General features: G+C 46.5%; 1 protein-coding gene across 2 annotated transcripts; it reads left to right on the top strand.

Annotated features, from left to right (window-relative positions):
- The first annotated feature begins 7,351 nt into the window (after positions 1–7,351).
- TRAF1 (TNF receptor associated factor 1) lies at positions 7,352–19,634 on the top strand. Of its 2 annotated transcripts, none has more exons than XM_054646456.2 (11): positions 7,352–7,956; positions 9,347–9,566; positions 10,185–10,269; positions 11,990–12,088; positions 13,049–13,210; positions 15,470–15,541; positions 16,121–16,186; positions 16,389–16,793; positions 17,265–17,442; positions 17,988–18,136; positions 19,113–19,634. In XM_054646456.2, the coding sequence occupies exons 2-11, from the start codon at positions 9,358–9,360 to the stop codon at positions 19,326–19,328; spliced, it is 1,641 nt and encodes a 546-aa protein (XP_054502431.1). In that variant the 5' UTR covers positions 7,352–7,956; positions 9,347–9,357; the 3' UTR covers positions 19,329–19,634. The 2 variants fall into 2 exon arrangements, with proteins under 2 accessions (XP_054502431.1, XP_077045311.1); XM_077189196.1 differs by having other exon boundaries at positions 9,343–9,566.
- Positions 19,635–19,889: the final 255 nt, after the last annotated feature.

Here is a 19,889-nt window from a genome sequence, read left to right as displayed (position 1 = left end):
CCATCTGCTTCCACATGCAAAGGATGTTGGCAGATTTGTGCAGCACAAGAGAAGATGGAAGTGACATGGGAGTGATTTTAGAGCTCAGTGCCAGCCTTGGTGCCTCATGGTCAGAGAGTTCTGAGGCACCAAACAGCCCCCAGGATTAATCCCAGCAAACATGGAAATTCTTGGAATAATCACTGCTTAGGTGACTCATCTGTATTATGAAATGGAAATTATTTCAAAGCACATTCTGTCCTTCCAAGCTTGCTGTGGATTCTGGACACCAGAGCTTTTCTCTCTGAATTGTACACAGTGTTTTTCTGTTCCTTGCTTGTTTATGTCTGTGATGTGCAAGTCTCCAAATGTTCCAGCCTTTGAATCCCCAGCCAAGAGCTGTAGTGCTTCCAGAAAAACTCCAATTTCCCTGTGCCACTGCTGCAGTGCTCCCAGAGGCCAGGCAGTGCCAGGTGCCTGCTCTGCCTCCCTGCTGATGGAGTGGCCCCAGAACTGAGTGCTCCTGCCCACGTTTATCCCCACTTTTCCAAAAAAAAAAAAGGATGGCTGACCTTGCCTGCACAGATCATCTCAAAGCAGGACTCTCTAAGGGCAATTAAATAACTTTGGGCATTATACTTCTATTCCTTTTTCATATATTTCCCTTTGAATAAGGAAACTCAGCAGATGCCATTCAAATGTGATTCTCCCTGGGTACTCTTGGCAGGCCTGAGTTGGTTGAATTCCAGAATTACAACAAATCTAAGGGTTAATACTGTGTTATCCTTTAGTTCTTTTTAAAATACCTATTTCTGTACATTTCCATTTGTATTTTACTGGTTTTTAGACAGCTAAGCATCACAAAATGAACTCATTTCTCTTTTCATTGCAACCAGAAATTAATCTCAATGACCCAAGCTGGTGAGTGACTTGAATAGCCCAAATTCCAGCCTGTTATGCACAGTGACATGTGAAACTCACACTTTGCTCTGGGCTGAAAGCTGCTGGGCTGTGCCAAAGAGCTGTGACTAATTTAGGGAGAGAGCCAAAGGGTGCCTTTCTCTGGCCATTGTTCTCCAAGCAGGGAAGAAGTGATTTTGTGTGCAGAATCCTTCAGGACATGCCCCAAGCCCTGGGTACTCTTACTCAGGCAAGTGCTCTGCCAAAAATGGTGTGGAATTAGGAATACCTGGCAATTCTGGAGGAGGAATGGTAAATCCCTATTGCAGGTTAGTGTCATTACTAGTATTACTAATATTATTACTGTTAATATTACTTCTGAATAGCTCCATAGTGACTGCCACAATTCTCTCCTGGCTGACCCCAACACATTTATTAAATACTAGGAGGAAGAGAAGAATGCTCCCATGAGCTAGGAGGGTGCAAGCCCAATTTAGCACACAATTTTTATTTTGTTATGATGCTCCACTCTCATCTGAAATTATTTGGAATGGGAGAAATGTTCACTTCATCACACTGAGTTTGTTCAGTGCATCTGAGCAATGCAAAGCCAGAACATCACACCAAAATTCTTTTCTGTATTTGCACAGCAGTGTGGGTGTTCAGTGTGGGGACAGTCCCTCTTTTGAGTACACAGGTAGAGCAACACAAAATCCTTGAATAAAATCCTTGGTAAGATTCCTTTCCAGTTCAAAACTCTTTTAATAAACAGTATCAAGCCCCCATGTCCACAGAGGAGGAGCTGTGCAATCAGCTGGCAGGGGTCTGTGGGTCCATTTACAGAAGGGGTGTCAGGAGATGAGGGAACACAGGGTAAGGAAATCCATCTTTTCTTTTGAGTGGAGATTATTTTGTCATTTTAAAAAAATCACTGTCTGGGAGCTGCCAATTTGGTGTCCATCCATGGTGGGTTGTCTCACTTGACCCTGCCTACAGAGGCCTATTTTCAGCCTGTGTAAATGTTAATGTTTAGACATGTCTCCCAGCAAAATGTGTTCTTAATCTCCTGCTGAATTCTTACATCAGAACACACAGAAGTTTAGCATGGCTGTCAGTTATTTTCCAGTAAAACACCCACCTTAGAGCAGTTACATATGCTTTCAATTTTTAGGAGATTTAATAATGTTTTCATCTCTAATTAGGAGAAATATCTGGGCTTGGCTCTTTCATTCTCCTGGGAAGCAAGAGTTTGCTTTTGCCAATTCCTGGATCATTACAGAATTCCAGTCCTTGTGTTAAATTTTGCTTTTCAAGTTCTGAATGAACTTGGAATTTGGATACATGTTTAAGCAGCAACCGATTTCCTGGAAAATACTAAACTGGATTAAACACCACAACTCTCATAAAAAGAACATTCAAGTGTAGAAAACAATAGCAGAGAGATCCTGAGTAAAAATTGCTCTATTCAGGCCTTTCTTTTCTGTCCCAGGAAATATTTGTTACACACAGGGGGTTATTTATAAAATGGTTATATTTACCCACATTCAGAGCTGGAAGTCACGAAATGCAGATTATTCCTAAGGTGCTGTGGCTCAGACTATAATTCCTTTGTTTATTTGCTACTTGACAGCTAAAAGGGGCAATTTCTTTTACAGACAAAGTAAACAAAAAGTTATATTAGACTTTACTAATTTAAAGTAAATTTAAATCTTTAAACACACTTTAAATCAGCTGAGATATTAAACCCCCAAAATTGGGATTTACAGTGGAAAATCTATTTTCTCTTCAGGGCAGCAGCCCCACTGGTGCCAGTTCAAAGGACTCCAGAGCACACAGAGGTTCAGAGCTGGGTTCAGTGCTCTGAGGCTGGCTCCAGGGAGCTCTGATATGGACAATTCCCAATATTGAATTGTCTCATTTGGCTTTACAGCAGCACATTGTTACCACTGGCAGTTCCCTGCAGTTTCTACCATGAGGAGCACATCCTCAGCTAGAACAAATCAGTGGCATTGAAATTATTTTGGAGGGAGCTACACTTGATATCTACATCTACAGATAGAGGATTTCTTCCATTGCAGCACAAAAAAATCAGTGGGAAAATTGCTTTCCAAAGAGGAAAGATGTCAGGAACACCTCACCCATCCCCACTGAAGGATGCACTGTGCCAGTCTGTACCTGCTGAAAGGTGAATTGCAAACTACAGACATCAGCTGAGCTGTTGGTGACAGGCTGGGCCTCAGTGGCAGCTGTGACTGAAATTGCTCCTTTGCTGCATGGCTGATTAGCCAGGTTTCCTTCATTACTTATAAAAAGCAATATGCCATAAAAATGTCATTTTCACTGCTTAAATCATAAAGTTTTCCATTAAAACCTTCTGCCATAAGGTCCTAGAGGATATTCATCCCCAGGCTCTGACAGGGAGGTAGGAATGGGTGTTCATTTCCAGCAGCAGTGAATTCCAACAGTTTGAAGTCACCAATCTGTGTAATATTAAAGGGTGGGCTTTTTTCTAAGCTTCTGTTTTGGTCAGGAGTCTCAAAAACAAGGTAGGATCAAAAGCTTCCTATGGAACCATGAGGGATCAACTTAATCCTTGACATAATTTAGCAGGATTCCATGGATTTATACCAGAAACTGGGGGGTGTACCTAAACCTCCATGAGCTCCTGCCCTGTGTCCCTGCTGATCCTGCCAATCCCCATGCCCAGGGCTGAACTGGGATTAGTCCCAGCCCAGCAACACTTCCCAGGGCTTTGAAACAAGATATTCATGATAAGAAAAGCTCTTGGATATGTGACTTTGGAGAACCAGATTTAGGAAATGCTGCATTTCCTTCCAGTCCATGTCTTGCCCCAAGGAACCCCAAACTTTGCTTGTGTAACCTCAGCACAATTCCTGCTGCCCTCCAGAGCCAGGCTTTGGCTGTTTTGGTTTCTCCCAGGCTTTCCCTGAGCCTGGGCAGCTGGGGACATTCACTGTGTGCCTCCTCCTCTGGCTTTGGGGTTCCAACACCCAGTTTGTGATTCAGATGTTGGACGTGGAGATACAAGTTCTGTTTCCTTGGCTGGATTCCAAGGACACTGCTGGGAACATGTCTGGGATTTTGGGCTCTTGGGTCCCATCCCTGGCACAGCTGCCAAGAGGTCTGGCCTCAGGAGAGGGCTCTTTTTATTCAGGAGTTAAGCACTTACCTTTTTTCCCTATTCCCTCTTTTACCTGCTTTCCCCACTTCTAGCTGTAATTTTTCATTCAGGCTCCTCCTATGCTTAAAATTAATTTTCCCTTCTCCTTGAGAATCCTCCTTAAAACATCTTGGTTTGTGAACACTCAGGAGTTTTCCTTCTTGCTGGAGCAGTGTTTTGCTGAGGGCTTTGTTTTCCCCTTACAACGCGGATAAAGAGAATTTTGTTTTCCCCTTGTGAAACCTCAGATTACACTTGGAGCTTTTGTGCTCCCTAGGTGTGTTGCCCATAAAATACAGGTACAGATAGACATGTCAGTGGTGGTGTGGAAATTACTCAGGATTATGAATCACACTGAAAAATACCATTGGAAAGCTGAGCCTGATGCTGTTAGTCATTCTGCAATAGCAGAGGGAATTATGGGCTCAGTGGAGGAGAGATGCAAGTTAGTGCAGAGTCAGTCTCTTTCTGCTTCTGATGTGGAAAACATCTTCAAACATCTTTATGTTTCACTGCTATTAGCAAAATGAGCAACTTCTGAAAGGGTTAAAGGAGTTTTGCCATAACCTTCACTTTCCCCTCAGTTCTTGTCATTTATGAGAATTAATGAAGATATTAAATAAATCTGATGTTTCCTTTTTCTGTTTCCACTAATTAGTCCCAGTCAATCAATAGAATATCCACACTTTCCCAGCTGGTTTAGAGTCAAAAGATATCTGAAACTGAACTTGTTTTTTCATGTCACATCCAGACTTTGGAAGAGTGTTCTGGCAGCCTTCCCCGTGGGCACAGCTCCCGTTCCCAGAGCTCTCTCCAAGGCATTAAGAATGGAAAGAAGCAGCTCAGAATTTTCCAGTTTAGCTCAGGCTTTCTGTACATTAAGAGAAACAGAAGCACAACCACAAGTACAGCAGAACCCTTCATGTGGCCAGGGAGCTGAGCCTCAGCTGGGGAAACTGGCACAAAGTGCTCCATGCTGGGCTCACACACTGCAGCCCACGCTTGTCCTGCTCTGGGGGACAGAGACTGGGGCACGAGGCCACCAGGGAGCTTCTCCACATGAGCAAGATCTGCCTGGTGGCCTAAATTCAGGGGCAGCCTCAGAAACCTCTCAGTGAGTTACTCTGAAATGCTCTGGCTTGTAGGAAACCATCAAGGCCACTGTGCTAGAGAGAAACACTTTTCATTTTCTCTCTGCTCTTCAGGGCGATTCCTTGGCTTGGCTTGTGGAAAATGCTTAATGAGTGATTGAAATAAGCAACACACATAAATATATACATAAATTAAGTGTCTATTTTTGGGTGCTTTTCTGCTGTCAAATGCTGGAGAGGTGTTCCAGAGCATCTATTCTTTGGAGGAAAAAATTCCTATGATAATTCTGTCTTGCAGAGAATATGATCTGGGAAAAATCCTGAGGCAGAGCAGGGATGAGGAAATTAAAATTGATTCCTGATGTCTCTTTGAGAGTTACAGTCCAGATTTATGGAACCTAGTGGGAAACTTCCCTGCTCTTGTAGTGAGGGCTGGGCTGGTCCTTGGGGTATCACCATAACAAAGCAGAGCTACAACTGGTAGTAGGCACAGACAGACAAAACTGAAACATGTAAAAAGATTTAGTTAGAGACAGGAGGTTGAATTGTGGCAAAGCTGTTGAGTTCACCGAGGATAACAATAATCAGATTTAATGATTCTTCTTTTTCTAATCTTGAATTGGTGGAACCTCCCAGACACTGTGTTCCATTCAGAAAATAAGTAATAGTGTGGAAGTTACAGACTCCTTCACATCAGAGCTCTGACCTGGCAGAAATCTTGACTTGAAGCACTGAGCTCCAGTTCCTAGAAGAACTGAATCTCATGGGCACTGGATTTGCTTTTACTAGCAAATTTTCCTTCCTGTGTTTTACTAATTTTTCAGGTTTTTCTAGAACATGTGCACAGCTAATTTATGTGTTCCAGCTAATTTATACTAATTGAAAATCATGTTTTCATCAAAGGAGACATCCCTATCTTAAACATCTCTCTGAAATGCAATTCTCCTTTTGACTACAGTCTTTAAAACCTGGAGCATCTGAACCTAAATTCCATTTTCAATGTCCTAGGAAATTTGTAGAATTAAAAGTCTCAACACCTTGGCTTGTTTTTAAAAGGTGATATTAAATATAGGAATATATTCCCTTATGCACTTTTCCCCTAGGGTATAAAATGGTCATTCCCCCTAAATAGTAACACAGTGCCCTGCAATGCTGAGCACTGCTGGAATGGCTCTACAGTAAAACTAAGCTTCAAATTTTAATCTCTCTCTGAGCCACATCCTGTTTTCAGTTAACTGATCTCATATGGGGGAAATTTACCACAGGAAATCTCTCTAGTTTGGAAAGTACCAAAACCTTATCTTTAGTTTCTTTGTGTAATTCAGCACCTTTGGAGACAGGGGTGCAGCAGAATCACAGAAACTTTCAAAAAGTCTCAAAGCCAGAGGAAAGGAGCGAGGTAAGGGCACAGGGAAGAGGTGGAGCTGCCACTTCATCCCTGAACCTGACCCTGTGATCATTCTAAAATTAACGTCTTACACCTCTTTGTACCCCCAAAGCTGGAAAAACCACATTCAGAAATCTTTCAGTTTCTGAAAGAGGTTTTAACTCACATCCTGGCAGAAACCGCCTGGGCCAAATTAACTTAGGATGGATTTTAACAACCCAAACAAGGGCAAATGTGTCAGGCCAAGGCCTCACTGGGGCTGTGTCACACTTTCCTCTTAGCTTTGAGTTAACACCCAGCCCTGATGATCTGAACTGCAGATCTCCATCAGATCAGCCCAGAGAGGAGGGAAGTGGAGCTGAGGTGTCTGTTGTGTCTGTCTGTGCACTCCCAGCAGGGGAAGGTGCCAGACTCAGGCAAACGCTGTGTGAGGAATCCCTCAGCAGCCGCACACCCACAGAAGCTGCGCGGGTGCCTCCTGCCAGGGCAGCGGTGCACAGCCAGCCGAGCACCCAGGGAAACACCTCTGCTTTTCATTGTCGGTGCTCAGCAGGGCCTCACCCCCGGGGATATTCCCCACAAGGAAGGGTGAACAGATTTGCATGTACAACTCTTTTTCTGACTGAATCCTTTATCAGAACTAGAGAGGGTGGCAGGCCGTGTCAGGGCTGAAGAGAATCTCCTGCTGATAATGAAACTTTGCTTTGTAGAATCTCCCCTGCACTCTAAGAAGGCTTTGCAACCATTGCTGAGCTCCTGTGTTTCCCTGCTGTGCCATCCCGGGCTGCGTTGGCGGCTGAGCCCCAGCGGGGCTGCCCCGCCGAGGTTTCCCGGAGGCTCCGGCGGCTCGGGGCTCCCGCACCGGGCAGGGGCTGCCCCGAGCAGCCGGGGCCGTGCGGGGATGTCGGGCTCGGGGCGGGCAGGGCTGTCAGGGCACCATGGCACACCCGGCACGGCTGCGCTTGCAGGACCCGGCCGCCACATTCTCCATTTCGGCGGCCCGGGGGAATTCGCCCGGCGGGGCCTTTGCCCTGGCAGTTCCCGTGCCCGCGGCCGGGACGGCGCCGCTGCCCCGAGCAGGGGAAGCTCCGCTCCCGCCGGCCCCGGGGCGCGGCTCGGGCTCCCCGCTCCTCCCGGCCGGAGCGAGGCAGCATCGCCGACAGCCGGCCCAGCCCCCGGCCGCGGCCCCGGTACCGCAGTGAGAGCCCGGTACCCGCGGTGAGAGCCCCGGTATCTGCGGTGAGAGCCCCGGTACCCGCAGTGAGAGACCCGGTATTCCCGCTGAGAGGACCCGGTACCCGCGGTGAGAGCCCCGGTACCGCGGTGAGAGCCCCGGTACCCGCGGTGAGGGCCCCGGTATTCCCGCTGAGAGGACCCGGTACCCGCGGTGAGCGCCTGCCAGGGCCCGGCGGGCTCAGGTACGGGAGAGGCGGGGATGCGGGGAGAGATGGAGAGGAGCGGGAGGGATGGAGGGATGGAGAGGAGCGGGAGGGATGGAGGGATGGAGAGGAGCGGGAGGGATGGAGGGGAGCGGGAGGGATGGAGAGCACCGGGAGGGATGGAGAGCACCGGGGGGGATGGAGGGGAGCGGGCCCCGCTGCGGGGAACCGCCCGCGGCCCCCGGACACACGGGCCCGGTGCCCGAACCGCGCCCCGGGAGCGCCCGGAGGGCAGCGGGGGCTGGCCGGGGCTCCTGGCCGCTCTCGGCCCCAGAGCCGGGGTGGGCTCCGTGCCGGGGCCGCGCTCCGCGGGCCGGGGGAGCCGTGAGCGCCCCGTCCCCCCGGCACCGCTGGAACCCCTTCGGTTCCATGGCGTTTGTGCTGCCGGCTCTAACTCAGGGCTCTGGCAGGCCGGGCAGCCCCTGCGGTCACTGCCGAGCTCCCGCTCCGATGCTGCAGAGGGAATTGGCCGAGCCACGCCATGGAAAACGCTGCTGGCTCCCAGACAGAGCCTCCAGCCCGGGCTGTGCCCTGCCCATCACGGCGGTCACACCGCCAGCCCGGCCTGCCCACGGCAGCCTGCAGTCATTTATTTTCAGATTTCTCAGTCAGCGTGACTGCTGGTAATACTGAAACAGGTTATGGTGCATCAGTGCTGTCATGGCAGGAAAAAAAAGCCTTAATGAAGGGGTTATTATAATCAAACTGCACCAGTTCCCTGGGTGAAAACCTTCCTTGGACTTTCCAAGAAACACCAGAATCAATTTTGGCTGCATTTCCAAAAATATCCCACGGCACAGCAAACCAAACCGAACTGAATGTGCACAACACCTTGGCACATGTGGCTCCAGGTGGGCCTGGCCAGAGCACAGCATCAAGGGCTTGTGGCCTTGGGATTTCCTTTGTCATTTCACCACAAGTCTTATGACTTCGGGAAAGTCACTGTCAACACACCAGCTGCTCAGTTCCTGTGTGTATGAAGTGAAATCACGAATTTTGAGAATTGATGTGGTTGGGGATTTACTCTGCAGAAACAATCCTGTGTGATGAGGACAGACAGGACTGTAGCTCATCTTTCTATAAGCTAAAAACTCTTGAAAGAAAACCCCAACCCGCCCTTTTTAGGGCACTTTTAGGTCTATTTTTGTGTTGTGTTTGAGGGAAATTTTAAAGGTGCACAGTAATTTCCTGCTGGTGGCAGGTCAAACCCCACTGTGACATTTGGCCGCGCCTGTCACTGCAGACCCAGCCGAGCACAGCGAGGTGACTGCTCAGCCCTGGGGCTGCTCGGGACCTCTGCTGCATCCTCCCACATCCCAGTGAGTGTGTGCTGTGTTGGAACACCTGGATTTTCTCTCCTCTCAGCCAGAGCTCGCTGAGATGGCTGAGAGCAGCCCCAGGAGCCTGCAGGACCCCCCCAGCTCTGCCCCCGATGAGAACGAGTTCCCCTTTGGATACCCCACCAGCATCTGTGAGGACGTGCCTGGGCAGAAGTTCCTGTGCAGCAACTGCCACAACATCCTGAAGAAAGCCCTGCAGACACTGTGTGGGCACAGGTACTGCTCTGCCTGCCTCACCTGGATCGTCAGGTAAGTGCCCAGGGGCTCCCTGGCCTGCTGGCATTCCCTGCTGCCAGGAATCTCCATGGAGGCTGCAGGATATTCCCTGCCTCCTCCTGGTTCTGCCATGGGAGTCTCTGAGGCCTGAGGGAGTTTTTCTGTCTGTGATAAAATCATTCTGATTTAACCTCGAAGGCTTCCTTGGCACTTCACAGCCCTTTGATAAAGGATGCTATGGGGTTTTGGTGAATATAATGTCATATATATCTGTATCTGTCTGGACAACATGGGCATTTTCTGTGTTTTAAAATACTTCAGTTTTCACATTCTCTTTCCTATTTGGAGTTTTTGAATCATTCATGGGATAAAGAGCTTTACATCTTTATTCCTATTTATGGTTCAGGCTGCCCTTATTTTCCTGCAATACAGATAAGATTAATGGGCATAGTCCTGATCTTGAACAACAGAGGAGCAAAACTTTTTTGACACCAGTGTTTTTTCAAGAATTGGCCTTTAGTGAACAAGGACTATGGATTCTGAGTGGAAATCACAATTTTCATGGGTTTATTTGTGGCAGTGCCTATACAGAGACCTCCTAAACTGCAGTGCACCGTGGCATTGGTATTTATTTATTTTTTCTTTTACCAGAAACAATAAAAATGCAATTTGCCAGAAATGTAAAGAGGAAGATCCCAACACTTTAGGTGAGGAAAGCCTATTGGCAGAAGACAGGGTAAGTTGTAGTTCACAGATCATTAATTTATCAATAACCATTCTCTGTAGTCATCATTGGACTGGAGTTCAGAAGGGGATAATACAAAATGCAATAGCAGCTGATAGTTACACATTTTAACTTAAGCTTTAATAACTTGGATTTCCCAGAGTTTTTGATTTTAAAAAGTGTAATGGCAGCCTCAGGACTTTCCAAATCCAGGTTCTGCAATGTAAAATCCCAAACCCTTCCATATGATTAACTTTTTATTGTCTCCAAGTAAGTGGTACTTTCCTACTTGTAATAATGTGTCTTAACTGTTACTTATTATCCTCAGGAAGTATTTTAATGGATTTTCCAACCTCATGGTTTCTTGTACCCTTCAAACATGAAGCCGAACATAATAATTGATACAAACTATGCCCTGGCCAATGTTTCATCTGTAATTTCATGGTGCAGATCTCTTCTTGTGTGATTTTCCTGGCAAATTGCTGTGTTGTTCTGTATCCCAAATGCAAAGTGGGCCCTAAGGCCCAGTCCCAGCCTGTCCTTTCCCCTCCTCTCTGATTACACGCAGGGATATCAACAGACACATAATTTGTCTACATTTTTGGGGGGAAATGAAAACAAACAGGCAGCTAACAGTGGCATAAGAGCCAAAGTTTAGAAAGCAGCAAAATAATGGATCTGCTGCTGATGCTGAACTTGGTGATATCCCAGAAAAAAAAACCCCAACTAATTCTCAGTTCTGGAATGAATTTCCCAATGACAGATTTCCTGCACAAATGGGTGCAGCTGAGCCCTTCTGAACTTTGCCTGTCAGTTTGGGGTTTCTCTGCTGTGGGGTTCTCCCCATGTGCCAGGAGTTTCTGCAGGTGTGGTTTGGGAACTGAGCCCACCCGGGGCTGCAGATCATTCCCCACAGATGCTGGGTGGATTTTCAGGAGCATTGAGATGTGTTTGTAAATACTTTCCTGCCTCTATTTGTAAAGCCTTCCCCTCCCAGTCCTTGCTCTGTGTTATTCCGTGTGGAATCTGCATTTCCCTGCACTGTGTTTACCTGCAGACCACCCCAAAATGCCTTTAACTGCGGCAGGGCTTCTTCCCGCGCCAGGATCCCTATTTCAGTGCGAGGTGTAACATTAAAGCGAGCAGTACTTCATCATTACATAACAATTGTACAATTCCTCGTGTTAGAATAACACAGTAATCTCTGTAGTGCAAAGAGCAAACCCCTCTCCCATCTGGTTCAGATTTTTTTAGCACTCGGTGCCTGCTAAATGGAAGCAGCCCAGATCTGAGCAGTGCTCTCGGTGCAGAGACTCCCAAGTGCTCGCTGCAGCACGTTTAGGAGGTGTTAATGACCCCGATAATGAAATGCATTCATTAAGGGACCCCACAGGCAGGGTCCTGTCGGCACATGGCTGCATGTGAAATATTTCAGGCTCCTGTGAAAAGAAATGCAAAATAAAAGCTGTAGTCGGGCTTATTTTCGGTAAATTAATATCGTGTCAAATAAATTATTTTTGAGTGCTAAGAAATAAATTATTTCATAATTATTTGGGCTTCTACTACACTAAGATTAACTGGGCAGGTTGCAGAGTTTTATGCAATACAGTAATTTTTTAAAAAATTAAAGATTTATTAAGGTGTGGATTTCTACCACCCTGTTCCTATTCCAAGGATGCATCCAAAAGTGCTTTCTGACCAATGTTTTTTTATTACTTTGTTTTCTTTCCAGGCTTTTGGTGATGCTGCCATTAATAAAGAGATTTCTGAGCTCAGAGTCCACTGTGTGACCCCTGGATGCAGCTGGTCTGGTATCATGAAAGATTTTGAAGTATGTTCAAAGAGAGTTTATTCAGAAGAATATGGGGTGGGGACAGAGAGGCAGTGAAACCAGGGTATCAGCAGACACAAATTAATGCAATTAATTAGAATCAGTGTCACTATTGTGATTTATACCAATGTTTTTGTCTAAAAAATATGCCATTAATCTATGGAGATTAATGTGCCATTAATCTATCCCTGCCCATGGCAGGGGGTTGGGACTGGATGATTTTTAAGGTTTCTTCCAACCCGAATCATTCTGTGCTTCTGTGATTAACTTTAGTGGGGCTTTGGCCAAATCCAGAACATTCTGAATGAAACTCACATTGCACAAACTTAAATCAGCTTGATATTTTATCCAGTGGTTCCTTGTTATTTAGATGCAAGGCTGCTACAAGCAGGCGGTGACAGGGTAGTTCGGTCTCCAGGACACTGTTCTGGAGGCAATGTCCTTGGCATGTTTTATTGGAGAAATAATTCCCTCCTCTGTCAATGTATTGATTGTATACATCATTCTTTTCAGACTGATCTCAAATGCCTCAGTTAAAATGTTTATTTAAATGGGCAAGATTTGGCAAATCTGAGTAATGAATACAAGGGAGAGAGCTGGGACCAGGATCATGTTGTTTTTAAGCAAAAGCCCTAAGGGGCTTTTTAAGGGAGACCTCATGTTTGAATTTACCAAATGTAGTTTGCTTTTGGTTTTGGTTTTGAGATTTTTTCAAAATTAATAATTAACAAAAAAAAGCCCCGGTAAAGCTGGTGAATTTTTCACCAGTAATCTCAGTAACTCTGTGGGGTGGGACTTTACCCAAGCTTAGAAGAAATGCAGATCAGAGCCCTGGGCTGCCAGGACAGAGACTATTTATAGATAAATGTGAATATCTATTTATAGATAAATGTGAATATCTATTTATAGATAAATGTGAATGAGCACTTCACAGGTTGCTTTATAACTTTGTACTTCCAGGAGCATCAGAGTTTATGTGAATATGCTTTGATCCCCTGTCACACTGGCTGTGGGCACGTGGTGATGAGGAGGAAGCTGGCAGATCACTTGGAAAATGGATGTGTCAACAATGTGACAGTGTGTCAGCAGTGCCAGTGCAGCCTGGCCAGCTCTGAGTGCCAGGTGAGAACATTTCTCTCTCAAATAAAGGCTTTTTATTGATGCTTTCAATGATCTGTGGTGCCGTTTTCCCATCCTGATTTCGTTGCACTCAGGGAATATTTAATTTTCCTGAGTTTGATCATTTTCCCACACAAGCTTTGGGGGGAAATGGATGTGATAATGTGCTGGGGATGTGACAAAGGGCCCTGGTGCTCCCCTGGCTTTGGGCAGCCCAGGTTTCAGCTCCTGCCTCAAAATGAGTCCTGGTGTGAGGCAAGAGAAAACCAGAAAAGCACAGACAGCAGCAGGAGGGGATCTTGAAAGTGGCTGAAGTTTGTTCAGACTAAAACTACCCACAAATGTGTAGGGCAGGATTCTGTCAGATATTATTTCTATTAGATCTGACCAGGTGCAAATCTCCAAATTATCAGCAGTGTCCACAGACCAGGAAAATCTCACCCTGAATCTACCACAAGTATCTCAGTGCCCATTCAAACATATCTGCTTTGTATTTTTTTTTGATGTTATTTGCTCAAAACAATGAATATTGTTCCCTCCAAATGATTTCAAGAGGATAATTGCCAGCCTTGCAGTTGGGCATGGTGATTAAAGACCCACAGGAGAGGAGGGCTCTGAATATTTCAGAGATGTAAATAGTTCTGAGTGTCCAAAGTGTCACAAATTGGTGCCTTTCAAACACTGAGCTGAGAGCTTTGCAAGGAATATGAGTCCTCCTGGGGTAGGAATGGGCTGCTCTGCTAAAATCTGCTCCTTGGGCAGTCCTGGCTGCTGAGAATTTTAAACTTTCTGTGCTGAAGGGCCACAGACCCACAAGAAAATTCTGTGTTTGGCCTGAGGCCGTGGAGAAGGCTTCCAAAATGGATTGCTAGCACTGGGATTCCAGGTGTGGAGTTGGATTAAAGTGTGGGATATCTCAGGGCGGGAAACAAGCGCCTTCAATCCCGACAGAGGAACAAGTGCCTTCTGCCTCAACAGAGCTAGAAAAAAGAAGCCAAACCAGCATTGCTCATCCTTTAGTGACCTGCAGAGAGAGGAGAACCCAGAGCCAGGCTCACCCTGCCGGTGCTAAACCCAAATCTGAGAGCACCAGGAGGTGGCAACAGGGATTGCTGCCAGCCCTGCTGGGCTGGGGCTGCAGGGGAGCCTGAGCCCGGCCCCTCCTCTGCCCGGAGCTCCTTTCCTCCCACTCAGCCACCACCTCTTTGATATTTTGGTTGGGAAACCTTGGTAACCGAGCCGGGGGTTGGCCTTGAGGTGGGGCTTTTTCTCGGCCTCCTTTAGTCCGTGTAGAATTCATTATCTGCTTTAATGAATTGGCACCGGGTTCAGCATTGTGATTATTTGTGGGTATTCTGTGTGCCCACAACCCTCTGGGAGAAAATAGTAAATTTTGGGTGCTGCTCTTGCTCTCTTCATTTTATTCATTCAGTTTAAGGTCTGGTGATTTTTTTTGTATTGCTCTATTTTTAAATAAACTTCTCTCCTCTGAAGGAGAGTCCCTCTCCCCCTCAAGAAATTGGTGAGCTGGAGGAGTAAAAGAGCAGAAATGAGTAAGATCACTGGCAAGATAAAAAGTGTTAAAAAATGAGTTAGAGAGTGAGAAAACCCCGTGGCTGCATTTCTGAGAACTGAAAGGGAAACCTCAGAACTGGTGTGCAGAGGAGCTTGTGAGGATGAAAGCCACCCCCTGTGCAGAGTGAGGGGAAAGCTGGCAGTTGCTGTGTGAAATACAGATATTACAGAGCCAGGGGCAGGGATCACTTCACCCTTCCTGCAGGCAGAAAAGGCAGGAAGCTCCTGCGAGTGTGGTGCGTTTTCTGTAGCACATCACGAGGGAGAATTTGGATTCCAGCCTCCAAAGTGCTCATGGCAGGATGCAAGAAGGGTCTGCACATTGAGCAAAGTGTGTGCAGTCAATGCAGGAAGAGTTTATATCTGAGTTATATTTGAATTTGAATTTATATTAGAGTTTCCTGTGCTGTAACCTGTTTATTTCATATATATTTTTATATATATATATATATATATATATATCTGTATATATTTGAATTTCCTGTTCTGCTGGTCATTGTTGCTTCCTGTTCTGTAACCCCCTGCTTGTCACTGCACGTATGTGAGTGCACATTTTTTTGTGTGTGCACATAACTTGAACCTGGCAACACCTGCACATTGCCAATCTTGCATCCAATATCCCAGGGTGACCTTTAATTCAATAATTCAATAAGGTACTGATTTTTTTTTCCCTTGTTTTAATGACAGGAGCATTCATGTGAAGGCAGTTTATGCAAGGAACAAAAACCTGTGCAAACAGAAACAGCATCAAAGGAAAAGGTGGGTGGAAGATAAAGGAGTGCAATGCAGCTTTATTTCAATTAATAAAATTATCTCTTGTTCATTTAGATTAAATAAACACCTGAGAACATCTTCAGATCCAGCAGTTGTTTCTGGCTGCTCTTTACATCCCAGCAAACCCTGCTGACTGCCTTCCCTCCCCTGCTCCCACAATTACCTTCAATAATTATCCTCCCAATTAACCTTGTAAAATGGGCAAATATTTGTTTCCTCTCATAGCTTGAGTGAGAGCCACCTGACCAGGAGGTGCTGTACAGCATTGCCAGCATCTTTGTGAGGAATTGGCTGCTCCCTGTGCTCATTAAATTGTGTTCTGTCATTCTGAGCTCTGGGAGATGGGCACCTCACTGCCAGGCTGTGTGCAGGACACTTGCTCTCACCACACTCTGAATTGATTTGCCATCCATTTCCAAAGCAGCTTGGGCACTGGAAGCTGTGGAATTACCTTGACTTGAATTAATCTGAGCTATAGCTGCTGGGTTTGTGGCTTTTGTAGGGAAATAAAAGAATTCCCTTCAATTGGTTTTGATTATTTCCTCTGCTTTTTTTTCCCAACAGAGCCACTCTACATCCTCAGCCAGCAAGGATGGCTGTTGTTTTTCTGAAGTTGGCTGTGCATTTAGGGTGAGTGAAACAGGTCCCTTCAGGATGCTCCAAACCCTAGTTTGGACAATCCCTTCAGGGAGGTGTCTCCCAAAACAGAATCAGCACTTCTGCTGCCAGGTGATGGAGCTGCACCTGCACCCTGCAGTTCTCCATCTCCCAAGGGGCTGAAGGGTGGCTGGGGTGGCCATGGAGGGGACAGTGACAGTTTTGTGTCTTCCAGGGAAGCAAAGAGAAGATCCAGGAGCACGAAAAATCCGCGGTGGGAGCCCACATGCTGCTCCTGCTGCAGCACATGAGGCACCTGCAGGGATCCCTGTGCCCCAAGGGCTTCTCCCCACGGCCAGAGCTGAGCTTGAAAAGTGCAGGGAAAAGCACCTGTGAGCTGCAGATGCCAGCAGAGCCAGAGCTGGACTGTTTCCCTGCTTCCTCTGTCCCTGGGGATGAGTCTGTCCTGCAGCAGCTCGTGAGGGAGAAGGTGATTTCTGAGCTGGAAAATAAGCTGCACGTGTTTGAGAACATTGTGGCAGTGCTCAATAAGGAGGTGGAGAGCTCTAATTTGGAAATCCTGGCCTTCAGGAGACAGAGTGAGCTGGACCAGAACATCATACGGGGCCTTGAGCTGAAGGTAAAAATGACAGCAGGGATTGTCTGGGTACTTGTTCTGTACACAGCAAATGCTGGCACACATCAGGGGAGCTGGGCTAGGGACCAGAACAGGAGTCTGAGCTGGGCAGGGCTCAGTTCTGGACACATATTCAGGATCCTTTTGTTGTTTGATCCATTTTCAAACGTGGATCTCTAATATTTGTTCTCTAAATCCACGCTTAGGTAGTGAGATAGTCCTGAGAGTGTTGAGTGTTAGTTTGCCTGATCAGACTGTGAGCAGGCAGCAGAGCTGTTTAATTGCCTGATCCTCTCACAGCAACATTTTGCCTGGAGGCCCAAACAACATCTCTGGGTATGTTTTGACATATTGCTGTCACTTAGAAAGGAATCAAAGCAGAGCTCCCAGAACATGAGGACTCCAGAAGGATGCAGCCACCCCTGCAGCACAGCCTGGAGCAGGGGGAGGCTGAGGACTGGATTTTTCTCCCAGATTGCAGAGCTGCACCAGTGCCTGATGCAGAAGGATGCAGGCCTGAGCAGCCTGCACAAGAGCCTGCTGTTCTCTGAGCAAGCCTCCTACGATGGCATCTTCCTCTGGAAAATCACTGAGGTGGGCAGGAAGCTCCAGGACTCTGTGACTGGCAGGACAGTCAGTTTGTACTCCCCAGGTAAGCACAGGATGGAGATGTGTGTTCACAAACCCCAACCCTGCAGAATCCCCCCCTGCCCATTTCTCCAAAACTCTGCTCCTTTCTGCTCGTGCCACAGCTCCTTAAGCCAAGCTGCTGTTTGTGCAGAGATCTGTAATCCAGGGCATGGGATGTGCTTTTCCAGAGGGCTGTGCTTTAGTCTGGGCTCTCATCCTGCCCTTGGTCCCCAGCACAGCTGCCTGCAGTGGCTCCATCCCTCCCAGCCCTCAGCTGGCACCACGTGGCTGCAGCTCCTTCCCATGTGGGAAGTAACTGGTTTAGGTAAATTACACTTGTGTGGCTAATAACAGGTCATTTTCACCAAGGTTTGAGGCACTAAAAGGATTCCAACCACTGGGTTTTCATTGCTTGTAATCTCCAGGGGGTGCTGATTTGTCTGTTCTCCTTTCTGTGAGAGCAAACCACGTCTGTCACACATTGCCTTTTCCCATATGCCAGAACACACATTATGCCTTATTTTCCCCCCCGAAACAGCTCTACTAATGAAGAGTTCTGATTTTCAGCTTTCTACACTGCAAAGTATGGCTACAAGGTGTGTCTGAGGGTGTACCTGAACGGGGATGGCACAGGGAAAGGAACCCACATGTCCCTGTTCTTCGTTGTCATGAAAGGAGATTACGACGCTTTGCTCCCGTGGCCCTTCAGGCACAAGGTAAGAAGGGAAACCTTCCCACATCTGATCCCAGCCAAAGGTGACTCTTTCCCTGGAGTTTTGTGGAAGCTGAGTGCTTTTCCACATCCCTTTCCAAAGGTGAGGAGCTGCCCTGCAGCCCTGGGTAGTGATTTGTCTCTGACTGGAGTCCCTTGCAGGGAAAGCTGCTCCTGCTGATATTCCAGACTTTGCCAGGCAGGATTTTCACCACCAGAACGTGGTGTTTGGAATATTGCAAACACCTGTTTTGGTGCCTGAAGGCATCACAAGGGTGAGGTGAGAGTTCCACTTACAGAGGTGCCACAGATGTCTGATGTGATCCTGGGCTGATTTTTCCCCTAAGTGTGATCTGATAATGGCAACAATGGTTAGGAAAGCAGTGAAACCATGGCAGGGCCTGACCTGTGCTCTGGCACTTGCCTTTGTGGGGTAATGATTCTGTAAACCTTTCCTATAAATACTTTTACTGCCAGCTAACAGCCAAAAAAAATAGAAATCAAAGTTCCCAATCATCGCTGTATTAAAAGATTGTTACAGATCTTTCATATTTCAAGCTATAGAACAGTGAGTAAATAAAAGGGGTAATGAGGTGGGGATATTTGGGTTGTATCCTTTACATATTTGTGCATGGGCAGCTGAGCTGTTTCTTCTGATTCCAAAGCACAAAAACAGAATAAATGCAATGACTGTAACCAAACCCAGGGGATGTTCAAGTTGTCAGGAGAGAAAGACTTTGGACTGTGCAGTTCTCTACCAAGGAATAATTCCTTACTTGATTAATTTAATTTCATTTTATGGGTAGCAAAGGTTTAAAAACTTCATCTGGGCGTTCACATGAACCGACCTTGCAGGTTGGAAACCTTTGTTACAGTTTGTATTTAACTATCAATGGAGCATCCAGCTGCTTTTGCAGCACTTCTGTCCCTGGTTTGTTTTCCACCCCAGTAACTCCTCACTGCCACATTCTGTTTTTCAGGTGACGTTTATGCTGCTTGACCAAAACAACAGGGAGCACGTAATCGATGCCTTTCGCCCAGACCTGGCTTCTGCTTCCTTCCAGAGGCCAGTGAATGAGATGAATGTGGCCAGTGGCTGCCCCCTGTTCCTGCCCCTGGCCAAGCTGCAGTCCCCCAAACACGCCTACGTGAGGGAGGACACGCTTTTCCTCAAGTGCATCATAGAGACAAATTAGCAGCTCCTGAAGTGTGGCTGGCCTTTAAAATAATTAGCTGTGATAAAACATGGCGTTTCAAAAACACCCACCCCATAAACAAATGTTTATCAAAGTTTATTTGGGAAGGAACTGGATATTCTGTGTATTTTCCTCTATTCCACCTTTCAAATGTTCTTTCAGGGGTAGAGTGCTGGAGTAATTTACCTAAATAGATTATGCTTTTCCTCTCTGTGTCACTTTGACAAGTGCTGTATTTATTACAATCATTGATATTTTTCTTATGATTTTATTTATTTCCTAAATAAAACTCACTAACTTAAGAAAGGCTTGGTGTTTTATTTCACTGTCAGATAGGAAATTGAGCAGCTTGGAGATGTTACAGAAACAGCTGAGCTGTGCTACGCTTTTCCTTCCTTGCTGTTTCCTTTCCTTCTTTCTGGGGAAAGGGAGATCCTTTTGGAAATGCCCAGAACATCTCTCTCTATTTCCCTCAAACCTGCCTGGCTGGGAGAGCACTTCCAGGCTCTTCAACAGAGCCCACAGAGAGAGCTCAGTTTGAAAAAAAGACGGATATGGATC

This window comes from Agelaius phoeniceus, chromosome 21 (genome assembly GCF_051311805.1).
Source record: "Agelaius phoeniceus isolate bAgePho1 chromosome 21, bAgePho1.hap1, whole genome shotgun sequence".
NCBI lineage: Eukaryota > Metazoa > Chordata > Aves > Passeriformes > Icteridae > Agelaius > Agelaius phoeniceus.
Note: the sequence above shows the minus strand (reverse complement) of the source record. Positions and strands in the feature narration are given on the sequence as shown.

What these genes read in the sequence shown, in the direction of transcription:
- TRAF1 (XM_054646456.2), top strand. Translation starts at nt 9,358, where the DNA reads ATGGCTGAGAGCAGCCCCAGGAGCCTGCAGGACCCCCCCAGCTCTGCC. An exon ending in AAACAGCATCAAAGGAAAAG is followed by an intron (nt 15,542 to 16,120) that starts GTGGGTGGAAGA and finishes TTTTCCCAACAG; the next exon opens with AGCCACTCTACATCCTCAGC. An exon ending in AGTCAGTTTGTACTCCCCAG is followed by an intron (nt 17,443 to 17,987) that starts GTAAGCACAGGA and finishes TCTGATTTTCAG; the next exon opens with CTTTCTACACTGCAAAGTAT.